The 24,034-nt window shown below is 45.8% G+C and overlaps 1 protein-coding gene across 1 annotated transcript in view; it reads right to left on the reverse strand.

Moving 5' to 3' along the window:
• Positions 1–24,034, reverse strand: part of syne1b (spectrin repeat containing, nuclear envelope 1b) — a 502,247-nt gene that overhangs the window by 82,015 nt on the left and 396,198 nt on the right. The window contains exons 122-126 of the mRNA XM_043696857.1: positions 23,739–23,933; positions 19,846–19,971; positions 18,818–18,973; positions 6,208–6,366; positions 1,517–1,683 (exon numbers count right to left, since the gene is read on the reverse strand). Coding sequence (XP_043552792.1) covers positions 1,517–1,683; positions 6,208–6,366; positions 18,818–18,973; positions 19,846–19,971; positions 23,739–23,933 — 803 coding nt within the window. The remainder of the gene's footprint in view (positions 1–1,516; positions 1,684–6,207; positions 6,367–18,817; positions 18,974–19,845; positions 19,972–23,738; positions 23,934–24,034) is intronic.

The following is a 24,034-nucleotide window of genomic DNA, read 5'->3' on the forward strand; positions in this document are numbered from 1 at the left end:
GGAAAAATGGTCCAAATGGGAAGTGTGTAAAGGGCGCCAACAACAATAATCAGGATGTGGGCAAGAAAATAAATCAGGAGATAAATAAGGCCTGTAAGAAGGGCCCTTTTACAGTAATCATGGGGAATATGAAGGTGGAGTGGGAAAATCAGGTTGGTAACGGATCTCAAGTCAAGGAATTTGTGGAATGTCCACAACATGGTTTTGTTTTGGAGCAGCTTGTGGTAGAGCCCACCAGGGAACGGGTAATTCTGTAATGAGGCAGACCCGTTAGGGAGCGCAGGGGGCAGTGACCATAACATGATAGAACTGACCTCCAGTTTGAGAGGGTGGAGCTGTATTCAGATATTAGATTAGATTACTTACAATGTGGAAACAGGCCCTTCGGCCCAACAAGTCCACACCGACCCACCGAAGCGCAACCCACCCAGACCCATACTCTTACATTTACCCCTTCACCTAACACGACGGGCAATTTAGCAAGGCCAATTCACCTAACCTGCACATTTTTGGATTGTGGGAGGAAACTGGAGCACACGGAGGAAACCCACGCAGATGCGGGGAGAATGTGCAAACTCCATACAGAGAGTCACCTGAGGCAGGAATTGAACCTGGGTCTCTGGTGCTGTGAGGCAGCAGTGCTAACCACCGTGCCGCCCATATAATGGTATTCCAACTGAGTGAGGGTTACTGCAGGGACACAAAGGAGGAGTTGGAAGGGAACCCCAGCTGGGAAGGTGTTGGCAATGGCAGGGTTATCTGGGGGTAACTGACCTAATTAGCAATGAAGAATCAACCATACTGCTGTGGGATTCACATGCCGACCAGACCAGGTAAGGATGGCAGGTTTAGTTCCCCTGAAGGACATTAATGAACCAGATCAGTTTTTACAAAAATCAAGAACAGTTTTATGGTCTTCATGATTTTGGATTTAGTAAACTTAAATTAAGAGCCTTTGGTGGCGCAGTGGTAATGTCCACATCCCTAGATCAGGTAGTCCATGTTCAAGGCCCACTCGCTCCAGAGATGTGTATTATATTGATCAGAAAACTGAGCTAAATAAAATAATTCAACTTAAATTCCTCTATCTATCAATATGAGATTTGTTTGCAGGTCCACAAAGCATCACCTGGCTCTCAGGATTCCTAGTCCAGTGACAATGCCATGAGGGCTTTGCCTCCCCAGAGGTTTTGCCCCTAACTCTTCTTGCTGATGTCACATGCCCTCATGACATAACCTTTCCTAACCCTGTGATTCTCTCCAGCTGTTAGTCACTTTAAAAAATAAACTGGTTAGGACTTCCTCAGCAAAAGCTCAAGGCAAAGAAGAAAGGAGCAGATCTGGCGCAGCATTAACGCCTTTCATAAAGGGAATAAGACTTTAATGTGAAATAAAACAACCTTCAATATTCAACATGACTGCTGTGTCGATGGAGGATTAGCTCTGTCAGTACCGATTGGTCTAATTGTCACTTTACATGTCATTTACCTGATACCACAACAGATCCATCTCTTACCTGGCCCCAATCAGGTCCAGCAGATGCTGCCAGCGATCGTCGGCCTTGCCCAGTTTGTATTCGATCTCGGAAGCTTTACTCTCGTGACTGGCTCGCATCAGCCTCTGGCCCATTTGCTGCAGCTGCATTTTGTTCTCGCTTGCTGCTGTTATCTCCTCCTGATAGTCCTGTGGACCACGTGGGAGAGGCCTGTTAGCGGACTGTACTACCACATGCACTGAGGTAACTAACCCAAGCAACTGCAACACCTGCATAACCATATACAACCTGGAAGCACAAGGTGATCAGATACATGAGAACACCAGCACTTGTAAACCCCCCTTCAAGGCACACACCATCCTCATTTGGAACTCTATCATCGTTCCTTCACTCGAGAAGGTCTAGATTCTGGGACTCCCTCCTCAGCAGCACTGTGTGTGTACCTACACTACATAAACTGCAGTAGTTCACTACTCACTTCTCACGGGTAATTAGAGATGAAATGTTAAATGCTGGCCAATGCAAAGCCCCACTTCTCATTATTTCAAAAATGCTTCATACTTAACATTGCTTGGAGGACTTCAATTTTGAAGGATTGTGGGTAAAGGAATTGTTTTTCAGTTTCGTGGACATAGCTGAAGTGGTTTCTTTAAAAGAGCTCATCGTAGGTTCACTGTGTAATTTTATTTTAAAATAAGGCTTCCTTGAAATCACGTGATTGGTAAAAAGTGCTTGTTTGACTGAAGATTTGAGGCTGTTGTTTTCAACAGTGGCTGGCTTGGACAGACTATTACTGTAGCTGGTTGAGTTTGAAAGCAGAGTTTGATAAAAGCCTGCTCAGAACAGGCTGAATTTGAGGACAGCCTGCTCAGGATAGGCTCGTTGGATGAAAGCTTGCTACGAACAAGGTGAGTTGGAGGAAAGTCCACTAAGAACAAGCTGAGTTGGAGGAAACCCTGCTATGAACAAGCTGCTCAGCTGATCTCTTCCAGTTATGTGAAGAAAACATTTAAATTACTTCTGAATAAAACGATTGGTCTTTTGAAACGGTGACTGAAAGAACACTTCAAGATTATGCTTCGAGCAAGCTTTATCTACGAGACTTCAGAGACAACCATGCACAATTAGTGACTTGAAAACACATGCCAAACCATCAGAGACACAGACTCTGAACTATTTTACATTTATCCTTTAGCCTTCGAAAACAACCCATTGGCCAAAGCTCTTTTTTCTCAGAGAGCTAGTACCTGGAGAGGAATCGGTTCTGTTTCTTTCTCCTTTGCTTTGTTCAGGAGCCGGGGAAGGGGGGGGCGGATTGTGTATGGTATGTGTCTGTGTGCACGTGTGTTGGTAGGAGTCACAGGGAATCGTATTTACACTTCATTTGACAGACTGTGTATGCTAACCAAATATTATATCTGTATTGATCAAGTTTTGTTTTGGTAATAAACTCATTACTGTGCTTGTTAAGAAGCCTGGTTGAAAGATCTTTTTGTTTATAACTTGATATCGTTACTGGTTTAATCGGTCATCTTGCTAACTAACCGGCAAAGTTATTTTTATTTTATGTTGTGGAGTAGAGGGACTAGAGCAACAGTATACTCCTTTAATCTCAGTCATAACACTGTACGTATGACTGTATGACTTTAAGATCCTCTGAGTGCCTCTTGTGTGAGGCAGGGCCAGCTCGCAAAGCGAGGAGAGCATACTGGAGAAACTCAGCAGGTCTGGCAGCATTTGCCAGACAAAATAAAAACGAAGAATTTGCCTTGGCACAGAAAGGCATTCATCTTCAAATTGCCTAGGTCTGAAGAACGGTCACGCTGCACTCGAATCAGTAACTCTGTTTGTTTCCCCACAAATACTGCCAGACCTGCTGAGTTTCTCCAGCATGCTCTCCTTGCTTTGGGGGCTGGCCTTGCCCCACACAAGAGGCACTCGCAGGATCTCAGAGTCATACAGTCACACAGCACAGAATCAGACCCTTCAGTCCAACTCGTCCATGCTGACCAAATTTCCCAAACTCAACCAGTCCCATTTGCCTGCGTTTGGCCCATCTCCCTTCAAACCTTTCCTATTCATGTACATTTCCAAATACCTTTTAAATGTTCTAACTCTACCTGCATCTACCACTCCCACACGAACCATCTTCTGTGTGAAAACATTGCCTCTCAAGTTGCTTTGAAATCTTTTTCCTCTCACGTTAAAAATACGCCCCCTAGCTTTGAACTCTCCCACCCCAGGGAAAAGACCTTTACTATTCACCTTGCTTATGCCCCTCATGATTTTATAAATCTTTTGTAAGGTGACTCCTCAACCTCCTACACAGCAGTGAAAACATTTGCGGCCTATCCAGCCTCTCCTTATTACGCAAACCCTCCAGTTTCGTTAACACCCTTGCAATTGTGTTTTCATATCCTCTCCCAATTTAATAATATCCTTCCTACAGCAGGGCGACCAGAACTGGACACAGTACTCCAAAGGTGGTCTCACCAATGCAAATACAACTGTATAATGAGCTCCCAACTCCATTACTTAATGGTCTGAGCAACGATGGCCAGCATGCCAAAGATCTTCTTAAACACCCTGTCTACATGTGGCAAAACTTCCAAAGAATTATGTACCTGAACCCCATGGTTTCTCAGTTTGGCAACACTACCTAGGGCCCTAACATTAACTGTATAAGTCCTGTCGTTGTTTGTTTTACCAAAATGTAATACCTCACTTTTAGCCAAAGTAAAATCCATCTGCCATTTCTCGGCCCACTAGCCCAATTAATCAAGATCCTTTTACATTCTTAGATAACTTTCTTCATTGTCCACTATACCATCAATTTTAGTGTCATCCACAACCTAACCATGGCTCCAACATTCTCACCGAAATAGTTGAAATAAATGACAAACAACACTCCCTGACATGTGACCTTATAGAGTGATAACTTATGCTTCATCGATCTACTCGATACCCACTTGGCTGGTCTCAATGGGATAAAACGCTGGCTGGATCGATAGGGGGAGCTGGTGACCCACTCCACCAGGTTTGTATGGGGCTGGCAGGGGGGACATAGATGAAAATGCCACCCCCCCAAATGGAGGCAGCTTCGATACCTCTGGGAGATGTTCTCTGAAGTCATGGCTCTGTCAGCTACACATGTAGAATCCAATGTGTAACAGTCTCCCATTCTTGTCTTGGGGCTGAGGGGGAGAAAGGGCGGAAGACAGAGAATAAGAGGAATCACGCTGCCTATTCCATGGAACCTCCATAAGATCATAGGAATAGGGTAAGGCCATTCAGCCCCTCAAGCCTGTTCCACTATTTAATGAGGTCAAGACTGGCCTGTGGCCTAACTCCATTGAACTGCCTTTGACCCATATTCCTTAATACAATTGTTAATTTTAAATCTGAGATGGATAAGTTTTTGTTAAGCAATTAATTTAGCAACAACTGTTATTTGTGGTAGAGGGTTCTCTGTACCTTTGTGTGTTTCTAACATCTCTTCTGAACAGTATGGCCCGAATTGTCAGACTATGTCCTTGGGTTCTAGAATCCCCAATCAGTAGGAAAAGCTTATCTTGATTTATCCTGTCCTGTCTTTTCCTGTTCATATCTTGAAGTATTCGATCAGATCATCCTTTAACCTTCTAAAGAGAACAGGCCTAACTTGTATAATCTCCCCTCGTAACTTAGCCTCTGAAGTCAAGGTATCATACTTGTTACATTCCCTCTAGGCCAATATGTCCTTCCTAAGGTGTGGTGCCCACAATTATCCAAATTGGGGCTTAATCAGGATTTTGTACACCTGAGCCTGGGCTTTAATTTTATGCTCTTTGCTCTCCCCACAAATAAATATCAAAGCGCATCCCTGTTGAGAAAGCCATCAGGCAGACTACTGATTTTGTTCATAAGTGAGGGACTAATTTACTGAACCCCGAAGTTCTTTGACAAGAGGCTCCAACAACACATCATTTTAGTGTATTCCACACCTTGGACTCATGCAGGCCTTCCTTAGCCAACCATGGGTGGCTCAGCTGTTAGCACTGCTGCTTCATAGCGCCAGGGACCTGGGTTCAATTCCAGCCTCAGGCGAGTGTCTGTGTGGAGTTTGTATATTCTCCCCGCGTCTGCGTGGGTCCAAAGATGTGCAAGTTAGGTGGATTGGCCATGCTAAATTGCCTATAGTGTCCAGGGATGTGCAGGTTTGAGGGATGGGAGGTCAGTGTGAGCTTGATGGGGCTGAATGGCCTGCTACTACACTGTTGAGATTCCATGATAAAGATCCATTTTACAATTAGCAGCTGATTTAGACTGTTACTCAATTTGGACAAATCTCAGAAATGGCCGGGAAAACTCAGCAGGTCTGGCAGGCATCTGGGAAGAGAAAGCAAAGTTAACGTTTCAGGTCCAACTTCAGAACTCTTCTGAAGAAAGGTCACTGAACCTGAAACGTGAACTTTGCTTTCTCTGCACAGACCTGCTGAGTTTTCCCTGTTTTGGTTTCTGATTTCCAGCATTCACAGTTGTTGGGTTTTTTAATTCAGACAAATCTCTACGACTTAATGCGGTAATCTCTTTACGTTTTGAAAAAAAATCTGAAGACCCAGACAGGGAATTACCCATCTACACCTTCAAAGGAAACGCGGGGTTAGTGTATTTAAACAATGGGAATGAATAACCACTGGTGAAATCACCTCGGGTGGCGTTTCAGAATTTACCTTCTTCAGTTTCTCGATCATCTCCTCGATGCTGATGTCTCCATTCTGTGATACCTTGCTTTCCATCAGGGTCAGCCATTCACACAGCTCCTTGTTCTTCTCGTTGAACAGCACCCACTCGTTCAATTTCTCGGTGACCAGCTGTCGGCGTAATGAGACCTGGGGACGTACAACAGCCAGAGAGGATCACATCTGAGCTGGTTACACAAAGAAACCAACACACAGAAATGCACATGAAATATTAATGGGCCGCGATATCATTCCGCTGACGGGACACAACATGACTCGGAACCTGCTGACCAACATTCCCCCATCGAGAAACAGAAACTAACCACGCCACTGAATCAAGACTTCAACTCCGTCCCGGTAGCATGCCAGTTAGCCATCTGCCCAGTTTCTTGCAGAAACCCAACAGGTCAGGAGGAGGGTACACAGACTATCCACAAGGAACAGGTCAGGTCAGGAGGAGGGTACACACACTATCACAAGGTACAGGTCAGGTCAGGAGGAGGGTACACACACTATCCTCAAGGTACAGGTCAGGTCAGGAGGAGGGTACACAGACTATCAGGTCAGGCAGCATCCAGGGAACAGGAGATTCGACGTTTCGGGCACAGGCCCTTCTTCAGGAATGACAAGAAGGGCCTGTGCCCGAAACGTCGAATCTCCTGTTCCCTGGATGCTGCCTGACCTGCTGTGCTGTTCCAGCAATAAAGTTTCAACTTTGATCTCCAGCATCTGCAGACCTCACTTTCTCCTACACACACTATCCACAAGGTACAGATCAGGTCAGGAGGAGGGTACACACACTATCCACAAGGTACAGGTCAGGTCAGGAGAAGGGTACACGCACTATCCACAAGGTACAGGTCAGTAAGGTAGTAGAATTCTCTGTACTGCCTTAGATAAATGCAGCTCCAATAAAATCCAAGATACCCAATATCATGTGAAACTGAGCAATCCCTTTGATCAGCAGGCCATGCAACTACTGCAACATTCCCTCTCCTCCAATGCCAGTGTATAGTGGCTGCAGTGTGTAGCATCTGTATGATGTACGACAACAGCTCGGCAATGTTCTTCTGACCACAGCCTCCAAACCCATGACCTGCACTATCTAGCACAACAGGCAAGGAGATGCAAGAAGGACAGCATCTCTGCCAAGCCACTGTTTGGTTGCCTCAGGCATACATCACCATGTCTTTTAATGGTACCGGGAAAATCCCTGGGATATCTGTGCTGACAGCACCCAGGGATGAGCTTCAGCAGATTGACAGCAACGGTCCATGAAGGTGGCTCACTAACGTTAGGAGGCAATCCACATAAACGTGATGCACTGCTCCACCCCTTGGTTGTTTGAATAAGTGCACTCCTTAATATGGGTGTCACATTTATGGCTCTGCATTTTAAGAAGTTCAGATGATGTCTCTTCCAGCAGACATTGAGGACATTTTCGGAGTTGGTGGTGATATTCACTATCTGACGACGAACACAAGGAATTACAATTACAGCTCAATTTACAGGCAAGTTGCTGTGCTCCCTTTACAATTGGTTTAAATAAGTTGCAGAACCCAGCTGTTCTAAAGCTGGTGAGTTTCCAGGTGTTCGTTGAATAAGAAGAGTTTCATGAGAACAATATTTCTCTTCTAAATGCCTACCCTGAAGTGCTCAGTCAGATGGCAGACTCAAATCTCTAACCTGGGCTTGATCCCACAACGTTTCTGACTCAGAATTGAGCACGTTCCCACTGGATCGCAGCTGACAACCGGGAGCACCATCTGAACACATTCACCTTCCAGCTGGAGTGAAGTTGCTTTGACGATGACAGGGAGCGTAAGAAGATGCACAAACATGGTGAACGGGAACCATCCCAAAGCAGTCATCTTCCTGTCGGTATGCAAACTGAGCTTCATTTTGGAATCCTCAAGCACTGATGTGGGCCATTTGGCCCATCATAGCTCTTCTGGTTCCTTGAACAAGATAGTTCGTCAGCCTGCACTTCCACATAATTCTCCAAATCTCTTCTGTTAAACTATACTTACAATTCCCTTTTGCAAACTTTTATTAAAATTTGTCAGGCTTTCTGGTGGTACATTCACAGAATAGAGACATAAAGTCGTACAGTACAGAAACAGGCCCTACGGCCCAACTCATCAATGCTGACCTAAACTGAACTAGTATCATTTGCGTCTATTTGGACCTAAACCTTTCCTCTCCATGTACCTGTCCAAATATCTTTTAAATGTTGTCATTGTACCAGCCTCCACCACTTCCTCTGGCAGCTCATTCCATACACACACCATCGCCTGCATGAAAAGGTTGCCCTCCGCTCTATTTTAAATCTTTCCCTCCTCACCATAACGCTATGCCCTCTAGTTTTGGAATACCCGACAGTGGGAAAAGACCTTGGACATTCACCTTATCTATGCCCCTCATGATTTTATAAACCTTGATATGGTCATGTCCTCAGCCTCCCATGGTGCAGGGAAAAAGTCCCAGCCTCTTCGGCCTCTCCATAACTCAAACCTTCCAGTCTCAGTAACATCCTTATAAACCCTTTCCAGTTTAATTACATCCTTCCTATAGCAGAGCACCCAGAAGTATATGCAGTACTCATGAATTGTACAGCAGTAACATGGCATCCTAACTCCTGGACTCAATGAAGGCATGCGTGCCAAATGCCTTCTTCACCACCCTGTCTACCTGTGACACCACTTCTGATGAACTAAGGTCTCTCTGTTCAACAATACTCCCCAAGGCCCTACCATTAACTGTGTAAGTCCTGCCCTGGTTGTTCTTACCAAAATGCATTAATCTAAATTAAACTCCATCTGGCATTTCTTGACCCACTGGCCGAGTTGATCAAGATCCTATTATACTCTGAAATAACCTTCACTGTCTGATAGTCCAGCGACAACGGTGCCATCCGCAGACCTGGCTTACCATGTCTCCTACATTTTCATCCAAACAGTTTATATAAATGACAAACAACATTGGACCCAGCACCAATCCTCGTGGGACAGCACTGGTTACAACCTGCACTCTGAACGACTATTCCATAGTCTCGCATGAACCTGTTAGCTTGGCCTTCTCGACAGTGGCCCTACGGAAAGTGGCTAGCTCGGGTGCAGTCCCTGGCCATGCACTCAGACCCTGTGCGGATCAGCTGGTGGGAGCATTCACAGGCAATCTTCACATCTCTGTCCTACCATCTGAAGCCCCCCCCACCCCCGGCTTCAAGAAGACCACCATCATCCTATGCCAAAGTAAAAAGCATGCAGTGTGACTCATTGACTGCTGGCTCTGGCCTCCATGATTATGAAGTGCTTTGAGAGGTCAGTCATGGCTCACATCAACTCCAGCCTCCCGAATTGCTTTGATCCTTTGCAATTGGTCTACCAGCGCAACAGGTCCACAGCAGATGCCATCTCCCTGGCCCCACACTCATCCCTGGAACATCTGGATAACAAGGGTACCTAGATCAGGCTCCAACTTCTTGACTACAGGTCCATCTTCAACTCTATACTTTCAAACAAACCCATCTCGAAACTCTGAGACCTAGGTCCCGGCTCCCTCCTCTGTAACTGGATCCTTGACTTCCTGACCCATAGACTGCAATCAGTAAGAACATGCGACAACACCTCCTCCACCATAATCCTCAACACCAGCGTCCCACAAGGCTGTGTACTCAGCCCCCAATGTACGCCTTATACACTTGTGACTGTGTGGCCAAATTCTGCCCCAATTCCATTTACAAATTTGCTGATGACATCGCCATTGTAGTTACATTCTCAAATAACGACAAGGAAGAGTGCAGGAATGAGATTAAGTGCTTAGCGGCAGGGTGTAAAGACAACCATCTCTTCATCAACGTCAACAAAACAAAGGAGCTGGTCAAGGAAGTGGAGTGGAGGGAATGTCCCTGTCTGTATCAACGATGCTGAGGTGGAGATGGTGGAGAGCATCAAATCCCTGGGAGTGATGGTCACCAACAATCTGTCCTGGTCCATCCATGTTGATGCAATGGTCAAGAAAGCAGAACAATGGCTCTACTTCCGGAGGAGGCTAAGGAAATTTGGCATGGCCAATTTTTACAGGTGCACTATAGAAAGCATCCTATCTGGATGCATCACAGTTTGGTATGGCAACTGCACTTCCCAAGACCGCAAGAAACGACGGAGAGTCATGGACACAGCCCGGTCCACCACGTAAACCAGCCTCCCATCCACTGGCTCCATCTATACTTCCTGCTAGTTTGGGAAAGCAACCAACATAATCACAGACTCCCTCCCACCCAGGTTATACTGTCGTCCATCCTCTTCCGTTGGGCAGAAGATATAAACACTTGAATGCACATACAAATAGATTCAACACCAGCTTCTTCCCCGCTGTTGCCAGTCTTTTGAATGGACCTCTCAAATGTTGGTTGTGATCTTTCTCTCTGCACCTTCTCTGTGGCTGTAACATTGCATTCTGCACTCTGTTCTGTTACCCTGATGCATATTGCATGTTACTATCTGCCTGTATAGCACACAAAAAACACTCTTCACTGTATCTCAGTACAAGTGACAACAGGAAATAAATCAACCAACCCTCTCCCACCACCCTCTGTCTCCTACTGTCAAGCCAACTTTGTACCCAGTTGGCTAGCTCTTCCTGGATCCCATGAGATCTAACTTTACTAACCAGTCTACCCTGCAGAACCCTGTCAAAGGCTTTGCTAAAGGCTTTGCCCATGCTGACAATGTCTACTGCTCTGCCTTCATTTATCTTCTTGGTCACCTCTTCCAATACACAAAGTCATGCTGACCATCTCTAACCAGTTACTGCCTTTCCAAATGCATTGTAGATCCTCTCTCTCAGAATCCCCTCCAACAACTTACTCACCACTGACGTCTGTAGTTCTGTCTTTTCCTTCCAGCCTTTCTGAAACAATGGCACAACATTAGCCATGTTCCAGTCTTGCTGTACTTCACCTGTGGCTGTCGATGATGTAAATATCTCCACTAGGGACCCTGCAATTTCTCCCCTCGTTTTCCACAGCATCCTGGGATACATGTGATCTGGTCCCAGTGATTTACCAACTTTCATACGTTTAAAGACTTCTGTAATCTGAACTCTTTTCCAAACAACACTATTTATTTCTCGGAGTTCCCTAGCTTCCACATCTCACATCATCACAATTCAACTGCAGCACAACAATGAAGGTTCATTGCCCTTTTAATGTTTCTTTCCCAGTTATTATGAATCTGTACCCTGAGTCCTTACGCGGTCTCCTGCCATCTGCTTTATCAAAACTATTCAGCATTCTTAAAACCTCTACTCCACCTCCCCTTAATCTACTCTATTCCAGAGAAAAATTTCACTTCTTCAGTCCCTCGACAAAACTGCGGTACCATTCCTATAAGTCTCCTCCATACCTAGTATTGGCCACCTGCTTGAAGCTACAGAGGGTGATCATGAGACCTCCATCACTGAATTCCTCGTGATAGTGCAGCTTGGTGTCACTAAACTTCCCAATACAGAAGTCTCAAAGTACACTTTAAAAAGGAACAGCATTATTTCATTGTAACAAATCACCTTTGTGACACAGAGTCATAGAGATGTACAGCATGGAAACAGACCCTTCAGTCCAACTCGTCTATGCCGACTAGATATCCTAACCTAATCTAGTGCCATTTTCCAGCATTTGGCCCCTATCCCTCTAAACCCTTCCTATTCATATACCCATCCAGATGCCTTTTAAATGCTGTAATTGTACCAGTCTCCACCACTTCCTCTGGCAACTCATTCCATATACGCACCACCCTCTGTGTGAAAAAGTGTCAGGTCAACAGAACAGGGTGCAATCTCATTTCAAACTTGTAGTAAAAAGCCACATTCAACATTACTCCAGGGAAAACATAATCGATGAATTTAATTGGAATTGTTTTGGTTCCAGGGGAGAACAATGGAACTGATCTCAAAGAAACTTCGGACAGCCATTCCCAACACAATCCAAAATGGGAATCATTTTCAGCAAACTTTCATGGCTGCTAACAATCTCAGTGGAATGGCAGCTTACGTACGAGACAGAGCTAACTTTAATCAACTCGCCCATGCCTTGTTTACAATGACAATTAAACTATCAAAAGGAAATCAGCCCGGGCTATTCAGTTCACATTATTCTCATTTAAAGTCAATTACATACTGATTGAAAACATCAAACTGAGACACTAAATCTCATCAGTCTAGATCTACATGGATTTCAAGCATTTGACAGGAAGTGTAGACATCTCTGCTTGTACTCAAACCGAAGCCGAAAGGAAGTGCTACACCTCTCGAGCACACCCGCAACTGACATCTGCATCACCCATCGGTCTGAAAGCCTCCTGACTGAAAGCCCATCCCATCACTGAAGCTTCAGCATTCAGAAGGTGGGCAAGGCACCTGCTCTAATTGCGCAGCTTAAAATCTTTTAAAGAACGGGATCTACATTGTAAAAGCTGAACTGAGCAGCAAAAGCATTCCAGACTAACCTGCCCGCATTGCTTTCTATCGTCTGCTGTCAGGTGACCTTCCCCAGGTTCCGAGATTAACAGACTTCCTGTTGCGGTATCGTTAGATGCAAATAGTGCACCAGAATGCAACTGAGGCAGCAGAATCCTCCACTGGCAACCTTCACACTGGCATGAGGAGATGGCATGGCAAATTAGGGCCATGCAAAACCTCGTAAAGATTAAATCATCCAATCAGGTTACTCACCATTAAAATACTGAGCTGGGACTGGAAAATGGGGGGATTTCTGCCTCTTCAGTGATACTGTTGATCTTTAAAAGAAATACTTTAAGTGTGCAATATAGCACTTACTTGACAGAACATCACGTGATGAGAGATTTAATCAAGTTTCATTCTACAGTCCTCCAAGAGTTCAATTCTGTTTCAAGCTAAGTTCTTGAAGTGTAGCATGTCTGCCTCTCAGACAGAAGGTTATGGTTTCAAGCTCAGCTCTAAACATACAACCACCATCACTAAGAATAGATGATCTGATTTCTTACTACATTGCTGTCTACGGCAACTGACTACACTCCAAAAGTACTCAGTTGGCCGGAAATCATCAAAGGACATCCTGTGGTTAGAAAAGGCGCTATATAATTGCACCTCTCTTTTCCTCTGTCTTACTGCAAACTGTCAATAATCAGGAGGCAAGTGAATTAAAGAACACTCACTAACATCAAGCCTTCCTCTGCCCCAGGAGTGTACTCTGGTCTCATTTCAATTTAGCCTTTCATTTGCAAAGTCTCTCTTGTACCTTTCCAATGCAGGTTCCATCTTAACACACTTTCATAAATTTAATTCTGAAAATCATTTTTATGGGCTGGAAACTGCTTTGAAACAGTCTCAGGCCCGGGAAAACACGCATGTTCCTGTTTCCTTATAACCTTTTGATGCTGAAAGGCTTCCTATTAAAGGTGAAAATTACAATTTAAAAAAAAAAGTCCTGGCAAAACTGGAACATCTCAAAGCTAAAATATGTTAAATCCTCAACATGTGTTTTGGTATCTTGCTTTAAAACTCACAGCATTTTCCAACAGACTTTAACTTTTATTCATTCCTACCACTAAGCGTGAACAAAGAGTTACTTGAAGCCCTTATTTAATAGTGTTTCTGAATGATGGGCCAGTCAGCAGTGCACCACTCCCTCAAAACTGCACTTGGACCTCAGCTTAGGTCATATTCAAATTCCTGGAGTAACCTGAACCTACAACTTGTTAGTCACAGATTAAGCTGTTCCGACTAAACCAAGTTACATTCGTCTGCATCCAATGAAGAAAATTAAAGATTCCTGATGAACTACTGTGACTTGTCCCCATAATCCTCGAATCCCATGTCAATCAAAAAGTAGTCAAATTCAGCCTTGAATATACTGTTTGAGCCGGCCTCCCCTGCCCTCGGAAGAAAAGAATTCCAAAGACAATTGACCCTCCGACAGAAGAAATTCCATTGCATTTCAGATCTAAATGGGGACTTCCTCCTTTCAAGCTCTGCTGCTAGTGTTAGATTCCACTACAACAGTATCGACCTTGGCAGTGCTTGACAAAGGTGGAGTGACACAGTGGCTCAGTGGTTAGCATTGCTGCCTCACTGCACCAGGATCCCAGGTTCGATTCCACCTTTGGGTAACTGTCTGTGTGGAGTTTGCACATTCTCCCTGTATCTATGTGGGTTTGCTCCAGTTTCCTCCCACAGTCCAAAGATGTGCTGGCCAGGCTAAATTGCCCATAGTGTTAGGTGCATTAGCCCAGAGGGAAATGGGCCAGTGTGGACTGGTTGGGCTGAAGAGTCTGTTTCCACACTGTAGGGAATCTAATCTAAAAAGAATTTTACGTTTAAATAAGATCATCTTCCATTCTTATAAACTCCAATGAGTTTAGGTCACTGATGAGATGGCCAAAGCCATAAGGGTTTCTCTGACAAATGAATCCTAAACCAGTTGACACTGTGAGAGTCTGGTGCCAAAGCTGTCAGATCATCATTGTCCATAAAGACAAATTTTACAGATGCATCATAGAAAGCATTCTATCTGGATTCAACATAGCTTGGTTTGGCAATTGCTCTGCCCAGGACCATAACAAACTACAGAGAGTTGTGAACACAGCCCAGTCCATCCCGCAACCCAACCTTCCATCCACTGACTCCATCTACATCTCTCGTTACCTCGGGAAAGTAACCAACATCATCAAAGACCCCTCCCACCCCAGTCATCATCTCTCCCAACCTCTTCCATCGGGCGGAAGATACAAAAGCTTAAATACACGTACCAACAGGTTCAAGAACAGCTTCTTCCCCACTGTTATTAGATCTCTGAATGGAGCCCTCCAACTTTAAATTTAATGTTGACCTCAGTCTTTGAGCACTTTCTTTGCTGCCGTTATGTTGTAATCCTTGCTCTGCTCTCGCACCCCCTAATGCACTGTGTATGGCATGTAAAACCTTTCACTGTGCCTGAGTACACGTGACAATAATAAATTGAATCAAATCAAATTCAATCCAGTGCAAAGCCAGCTGCTCCCCTCCAGCTAAACCTTCCAGGGCTCTCTAACACAGAGTCCAGGGAGACAAAACTCACTTTTCCACAGTGATGGGCCTTGGGAATCCCTAAATATTTTCGCAGAGGAGAGCTCTGTACTGAGAGGCAGTCACCAGGAGGCAGCGCTGTTAACACGACTGCATTAACTCAGCTGAAAACCAAACGGCTTTAATGAGAATGGCCACACAGTCTTGCATTTACATAATGGCTCTTACAACGTTAGCAGGCATTTCGTATCTAGCCGAGTTCTTCCAATTCTGGATGCTTCCTATCTTCCCCACCCCGTTCCCCAGTTTTTTTAAAGCTGTTGTATTATTCTCCACCGCTGATGAAGGGTCCCTCACCAGAAATACCAAATGACATGTTTATTCTCATGAGAGATGCTACTGAACATCTACTTGTTGACCAAAACGCTACCCTGCAAGGTGATCTGAAAGCAGGTGATCTGAATGCTTGCAACAGCTAATGTGCAAAGGGCTCTCGAGCAACAAAATGATTGTTTGAACTTTTTTTTTGGTGTTGCTCACATAGAACTCCTTGTTCTCTCTTAAATAACCAACCAAAAGCTTCCTGCAAGTTGCAAGTAAATGCGAGCTGTGTGAGAGAAGCTCTTGGGCCAGAACCATCTAGAACGAGTTTCTAAACATGGACCCTGTATGATCTCTCTGCAGCAAACTCCCTCTGCTGGTACTTGTGTGTATAGAGGCCTCAAGAGGACAAAATGCACCATGTAATTTTGACTACATTACAGAGTTCAAAATGACATTCTATTTTGAATAGAAAATTAATAACTCAGCATATTATTGAGGAGTGTTCGCTAAGCACTAGATTTGAGCTTTGGCAGAGACAGCTATTTAAATTCCGTTTGCCACAGCGTACCTTAGAAGTTATTCCTAAAGCTGCCTGGTTAGGATCAGGTGATCTGTATGAAGCCACAGTTACCCCAGTGGTCAGAGAGTAACTCAGCAGATGGCCTTCCTATGGTAAGCCAAGGACACATTATAACATAAAGCCAATATACCATTACAGAAGTGATCTGTTGGATACTACTTCCTGTTATAGATGAAGTAAGGACTTGCATTTATATAGAGCCTTTCATGACTTCAAAGCACCTAAACTGCATGACAGTCAAGCAAGCATTTTGGAAGTGTAATGCAGGAAATATGAATGCCGATTTGCACACAGCAAGATCCCATAGACAGTACAAGATAAATGGCCAGCTGTTCTGATTGATTGAGGGATAATATTGGTCAGGACAGCAGTTCGGGCTCTCCCAGTTCTTCCAGGCTGGATATTCTCCATCTAAAGAGGAAGACTTGTTTAAAGCCTCATCCAAAAGGCTTTGCCTCCAATATTGCTGCAGTCTCTGTGTACAATACTGCAACGTCAGAGTTATACATGTGCCCAAACCTATGGAGTAAACCAACTTTCAGAGTTAGAGAGGGGCACAGAACCAACGTTGTCACAGCCACTGCATCTAAAGTGGACAGCGAAAGGGACGTGGTGAAAGATCCTGAACTATCAACATACATCTGATTTAGATGGGCAAGTAGAAGGTGTGGTTAGTAGGTTTGTGGATGACACCAACATCGGTGGCATAGTGGACAGTGAAGAAGGTTACCTGAGATTTTTACAAAAAGATCTTGATCAATTGGGTCAACGGGCTGAAGAGTGGCAGATGGAGTTTAATTCGGATAAATATGATTGCGTTTTGGTAAAGTGATCAAGGGCAGGACTTCTACAACTAAAAATAGGGCCTTGGATAGTATGGGGGAACAGAGAGACCCAGGAGTTTAGGTACATAATTCTTTGAAGTTTGTATCACATAATGATAGGATGGTTAAAAGGACATTCAACATGCTTGCCTTCATTGCTCAGATCTTTGAGAGCAGGAGTTGGAATGTGATGCTGAGGTTGTACAGGACGTTGGTGAGGCCTCTTCTGGAATACTGTGTGCAGTTCTGGTCGCCCGGTTATAGGAAGGATATTACTAAGCTAGAGAGGGTTCAGAAGAAACTTAACAGGATGTTGCTGGGAATAGAGGGTTTGAGTTATAAGGAGAGACTGGGACTTCTTTCACTGGAGCGTGGGAGGTTGAGGGGTGACCTTCTAGAGGTTTATAAAATCATGAGGGGCATGGATGAGGTGATTGACAGGTGCCATTTCCCTGGGGTGGGGAATTTCAAAACCAGGCAGCATATTTTTTTAAGGCGAGAGGAGAAAGATTTAAAAAAGACATGAGGTGCAGATCTTTTATAAAAAAATCACACTGAGTGTGGTTTGTGTGTGGAATGAATTTACAGAGGACGTGGTGGATGCAGGTACACTTACAATATTTAAAAGACATTTGAATAAGCACATGAATAAGGAATGTTTGGAGGGATATGGGCCAAGTGCAGGCAGGTGGGATTAGTTCAGCTTGGGATCAAGGTCAGCATAGACTGCTTGGACAAAGGGTCTGCTTCGGTGCACTATGATTCGATCCAAGATCACAATTTCTAAATAGTAAGCTCTCAGAGATGACTTTGGTTAGTATTTGCTTAGTTGTGAGGTTCCACTCTGTACACCAATGGATCAAAATTTCACCAGATTTAAACAAAAGAGGAAGTGACGCAGAGGTACTGTACAAAAGCCAGTCATTACCAACACTCACAGAATAACTTCCACAGTGAGCTGAGCAATTTCTAGTTATTGAGGGAGTGCAACAAAGGTTTACCAGACTGATTCCTGGGAATGGCAGGACTGACACATGAGGGGAGACTGGAGGGAGAGTTAGCATTGTATTCAATGGACGTTAGAAGAACAAATGGGAGATCTCTTAGAAACTGATATAATTCTAACAGGACTAGACAGTGTAAACGCAGGAAGGATGCTCCTGATAACCAGGGAGTACAGAACCAGGGGTACGGTTTCAGGACACAGGGCAGGCCATTTAGGATTACCGGACCGGACGTCGTTGCCACAATCAGATTGCCGTGTGCAAAACACCGGAGCAGCAGCGCAGCTGAGATGGAATGGACCGAACTAAGGAGATGCGTCTTCACCCAGACACCAGTGAGCCTGTGGAATCCTCGGTCACAGAAAGCTGTTGAGGCCAAAACACTGAATGTTTTTTTTTAAGAACGAGTTGGATATAGTTCTTAGGGCTCAAGGGAACAACGGGTACGTCTAGAGGGCAGCAACAGGGGACTGAGTTGGACGATCAGCCATGATCGGACTGAATAGTGGAGCAGGCTTGAAGGGCTGAATGGTCTTAGAAATTGAATCCCTACAGTGTGGAAACAGGTCCTTTGGCCCACCAAGTCCACACCAACCCTTAGAAGAGCACCCCATCCAACCAATTCCCCATTACACTCCATTTACCCCGACTAATGCTCTTAACTTACTGGACACTATGGGCAAGTTAAAAAGGAAACAAAGTGCGAACACCTAAAGTAGATCATTTGATTCCTACAGACTCCCTGACACTGCTGACTGGAGATGCTGTTGAGCACACACACACACACATACAGCCCACACACACACACGCAGGACTGGCCTTACCTGATGGCACAGCTCATCCCACTGCCTGTGCAGCAGCTCGATCCGCTCCTGGAGCAGTGAGATATCATCGGCGCGAATGTAGCTGGATAAGGTCTCTTTCAGAAAGGAGAGGTGGGCCAGGTCATCAGTCCACCCTCCAAAAGAGCTTTCCAGTTCCTGCAGGGAGACAGTGAAGCCATTACTGGTGAGATCGACTGGATTCACAAAGCACACAGTCACTGGGCCCTTTCGCGTGGAGCTTCAGGGGAGGTGACGGCCTCCTGGCTTTATCACTAGGCTATTAGTCCCGAGACAGAAAGCGTGGTGCTGGAAAAGTGCAGCAGGTCAGGTAGCATCCAAGGAGCAGGAGAGCCCTTACGAAGGCCTTATACCTGAAACCTCGACTCTCCTGCTCCTCGGATGCTGCCTGACCTGCTGTGCTTTTCCAGCAACATACATTTCGACTCTGATTCTCCGGCATCTGCAGCCCTCACTTCCTCCAACTAATCCAGAGACCCTGGCACCATTCTGGGGACCCGGGTTCAATCCTGCCACAGAAGGTGGTGGAATTTAAATTCAGTGAAACAAAACAAGTTCGGAATCACAAGTCCAACGATAACCATTGTCAGGAAAAACGGATCTGACTCACTAATATCCTTTAGGATCTGGCCTCATCTGGTCTGGCCTTCATGTGAATCCAGACCCACAGCAACATGGTTGACTCTTAATTACCCTCTGGGCATTTAGGGATGGGCCATAAATGCTACCTAGCCAACGACGCCCACATCCCATGAATTGACAGAATAAACGGGAGGAAACAGGAACAGAAAGCAGCCCATTCGAACCCTCGAACCTGCTCTATCCATTCCACTAGGTTATGGTGACTCAACACTATTTTCCAGCACTTGTTGCCATCTCCTGATCTTTAATAGCCAGCTTCTCAGAGTTGGCTTTCATCGGGCTGAACAAGGACTGCAGAGAATTCCCCTTTTATACGACGGTGATGAGGAAACATTAGAACTGGAACGAAGCAGAAAGTAAGATCTTACCATGCAACGGATCTGCTCCGTGTGTAGCTCATCGTGATGATCAGGGAGGGGTTGCGATAGCTTTCTCTTGAAAGACCTCAGCTTGGCCAGAGAATCCGCGATTCCTTTCTCACACCGCTCCCAGTCCTGTGGAAGGTGATCGATGATATTGATTAGAAACTTGGAGAAAAGATTGATTCGGTGAGCACAACAGAACATTTCATTTCAGCTCAACCACACTCTTGCTCGATAGGATTGCAGGGGTAGAGCTGGATTGATAAGTTGTGGAGCTGAGCTAGCCAAATATAACACAGTATATGAGTAAGAGAAGTCACTACCTGCACTTGGTAGCTCAAATCCAAGGTGGTTCAATGCTGCCGTGTCAACCCCTTTTAAACAGAAAGCGGTTTTTGTTCAAACTCTTAACCAGTTCTTCTGGAGTATTGTGTGCAATGCTGTTATAGGAAGGACATATTAAACTGGAAAGGATTCAGAAAAGACGTTGCCGGGAATGGAAGGTATGGAGACTGGAAAGACTGGACCTTTGTTTTTAACTGGAGTGTAGGTGGCTGAGGGGCGACCTTATCGAGGGTTTATAAGATTGCAAGGGACATAGATAAGGTGAATAAGAATGGTCTTTTCCCCAGGGTGGGGGAGTTCAAAACCAGGGAGCATATTTTTGAGGGGAGAGGAGGATGTTTTAAAAAGGACATGACGGGCAACTATTGTGCACAGACAGCGGTTCGTGTGTAGAATGAACTTTCAGAGATAGCGATGGATGCAGGAACAGTAACAACATCTAAAGACATATGGGCAAGTTCACGAATAGGAAAGGTTTGGAGGGATATGGGATGGGACAAAAGGTGTGGCGCTAGTAAAGCACAGCAGATCAGGAAACGTCCGAGGAGTGGGAGAGTCAACGGTTCGGGCACAAACCCTTCATCAGGAATGAAGAGCGTTTGCACAAAACATTGGCTCTCCTAGTTCTCAGATGCTGCCTGACCTGCTGTGCTTTTCCAGCACCACACCTTCCGACTCTGATTCTCCAGCATCTGCAGTCCTCACTTTCTCCTTGGAGGGATATGGGCCAGGAGCAGGCAGGTGGGACTGGTTTAGTCTGGGATTACAGACGGCATGGACTGGTTGGACCGAAGGGTCTGTTTCCATGATTGTTTTCTCAGCATTGAGAGCTACTGTGCCAGTGTGGCGTATGACTAATGTCAATTGGAGTTGGGACTCACTGTTAGTGTTCAGCATTCCAACAATGACAGGCCTCTCAACACTGTTCGCAAAGGACTGTGGGGGGGGGGGATGTAGCCAGTACAGGGAGGGCAGTGGACAGCAAGGTAGCTCAAGCTAAAGCCTGGCAAGGCCTCAGTGCTTCCGGAACCAGCCTGCCCACCGACAGGGCTGGAATACCCATGCTGGGAGCTCCCAGCTATTGGCTTTCCAGAGGGTGCAAGGGTTACAGAGTGAGAGCAGGCGAGCGAGAGAGGGAGGGATTATAATCAGCAAGAGGGAGGGAGGAACAGGGGTTTCCTTGGGGGGTGGGGATGGGGGCAGCATTCCTATCCCTCCCACAACTACTGCTGGATCTGGATGCTCAAGCTTCCCATTCCTGACGAAGGGCTTTTGCCTGAAACGTCAATTTTCCTGCTCCTCAGTTTCTGCCTGACCTGCTGTGCTTTTCCAGCACCACTCCAAACTTGACTCTAATCTCCAGCATCTCCAGTACCCAGTTCAAGCTTCCAGCCCACTGCCAGGTCTTCCAGTCCCAGGAAATATTTAAAATCTGTCAATCTTTCTCCAGACAGGAACATTCAGACGCACTTGAAACCCCGATGTACACATGCTGACTGTGTTGGTGAGCCACAGCACATCTTGCCTTTCGGAGAATTCGCTTTGTGCTGTGTGTGTATAAGGTTGTGACTCTGCCTGTGGGACTGGCAGAGTCCACAACCTTTGGGACTGCAAAGTGCCCACATATAAATCAGTGGATTTGCTGTAATTTATTTGTTTTAATTCATGGGATGCAGGCAACATTGAAGGGGCCAGCATTTACTGCCTGTCCCTAGTGGCTCTTGAGAAGACGGTGGTGAGCTGCCATCTTGAACCCTTGCAGTTCAGATTGGTCCACCATGGCCTGTTTGGGTGGGGGGGTGGGGGAGGTGGCGGAGATTCCAGGATTTGGACCCAGCAGTACTGAAGGAACAGCAATATATTTCCATGTGAGTGGCTTGGATGGGAACTTAAGAGTGTGGTGTTCCCTCGCATCTGCCAGCCTTGTCAATCTAGATGGTAGTGATGTGGTGGAGGGGCTGGTGTTGGACTGGGGTGGACAACGTCATAAGTCGCACAACACCAGGTTATAATGAACTTCACCTGAAGAAGGAGCAGCGCTCCAAAAGCTTATGATTACACTCACACTCACAACCCCCACCCCAGACAGACACACACACAGACACAAACACACAATGATATTACTAACAGATTGCCTGTGGTATTGCACTTGGCCGAGTACAGGATATAATTTAGTCTTGGTATTAAAATCTGACAGGAAGTTACCATAAGTGTAAACTACACACAAGACTATTAATGTGGGTTCGAATGCAACAGGAAGTAGAGTTATGGTGAAAACCAATGCACAAGTAAGGTAACTTGTCAGGAGGCCTGGATTTAACCCACACCCAGCAGCTGAGCAGCCCAAGTTAGTGTATCCAAGGGTTGCTAACCCAGAGAACTTTGCTCATAACTTGACTTCTCGTGAGAAGTGACTGCTTTTGGAAGTGGAGTTTCCTGTAACGTTGCCAGAATCTAAACACAGGTTACTTTGGTCACTTCCTCAGATGGTTCTATTTGAAACCATCAGATCACATTCTAATATTAACTATGGAGGATTTTGTACAATGGTTTGGACCGAGCATTAACAACCAGCTCTTTACCCTTTTCTGAATATAGACTTTAACGGGTTAAGAACTGTAACAAAAACATCAGATCTATCAGATAATGGAAACTTAGAGAAGTGGGTTGGAAACTTATCAAAGTAACATCGTGCAGGTGATGGTGCGCTCCAGCCTGCCCATCGGTCTCTAAAAGCCTCTCCAATACCAGTTCGCACTGTTCGTTCCCTCGTGATGGGACCTGTATGGGAATCTAATTGCAAACCAGGGGCAGGCACACTGATATGATGACCCTCTCCTCAGGCCGCTGCCTGGACCTGCTGAAGGCCACTTTGGCCAGGCCCAGGAGCAGACTCCACCAGGAGACCCTCCCATGTTTCCAGCTCCTGCCCTCATGGGGGCGCTCTGGAGTCAGGAGCGTGGGGCTGGAGTGCAACAAAAGCTTTAAGAGGAGCCCTTTCAAACAGCCAAAGAGGAAATGCCAATGTGAACACTCAACACCGTTGTGGAAAACCAATTCCTCCCCTGGGCCCCAAAGTCTACAAGTGGCCTGGCCATCAGTGAACATCCTCAGTCTAACGTTGTGTAGTATTGCTGTGTATACCACTCTCCTCCCCAGATCCCTGATGATGGAGGTGGGGGGGGAGGCGGGGAGAGACCCCTTTATAAAGGGACACGTTCCCATCGCTCCACACTGACCATCAGAGGGGGGAACACTGACGCAGACCAATTGGCTCTCCAGCATTTGAAGGATAGGCCCGAATTGTTTGGATTCTCCAACTCATTACATCTTTTTGACGCGAGCCTGTTACTCTCTCCCCGTTCCTCATTCCGTTCCTACTCTCCGCCACTCCATCCTTCTCACTCCCCTCCCATCACTGTTTGTCACAGCATGTTGCCTGACCCCTCACTCCCACGACGCTGTTGCTCTGGCGTGACTCGGGATGGTTTCGGTCCTTCGCGACCCGACAACGATGGCACATGACGGGAGTGAGCTGCGCTGCTGCCACTCACCTTCAGCAGGAGGTTCAGCTGCTTTCTCTGTTCCTCCAGGTGGATATTGGCAGCCTGCCATTGCTCTTGTATGTCAGTGAGTTCAGCCTGCAGCGTAGCCTCGGCCTCTGCGTCAGCAGACAGCAGGAGCTGTTTCCCAGCCTCCACTGTCAGGATGTAACTCCCCTGCTGACGCTGCAGCACCTTCTCCTTCAGCTGTAGAGGGAGAGAGAGAGAGAGAGAGAGAGAAGAGAGTGAGAGAGGGGAAAGAGAGAGAGAGGAGGGAGAGAGGGGGTAGAGAGAGAGAGAGCAGAGAG

The sequence above is a fragment of the Chiloscyllium plagiosum genome, chromosome 9, assembly GCF_004010195.1.
Source record: "Chiloscyllium plagiosum isolate BGI_BamShark_2017 chromosome 9, ASM401019v2, whole genome shotgun sequence".
Lineage (NCBI taxonomy): Eukaryota > Metazoa > Chordata > Chondrichthyes > Orectolobiformes > Hemiscylliidae > Chiloscyllium > Chiloscyllium plagiosum.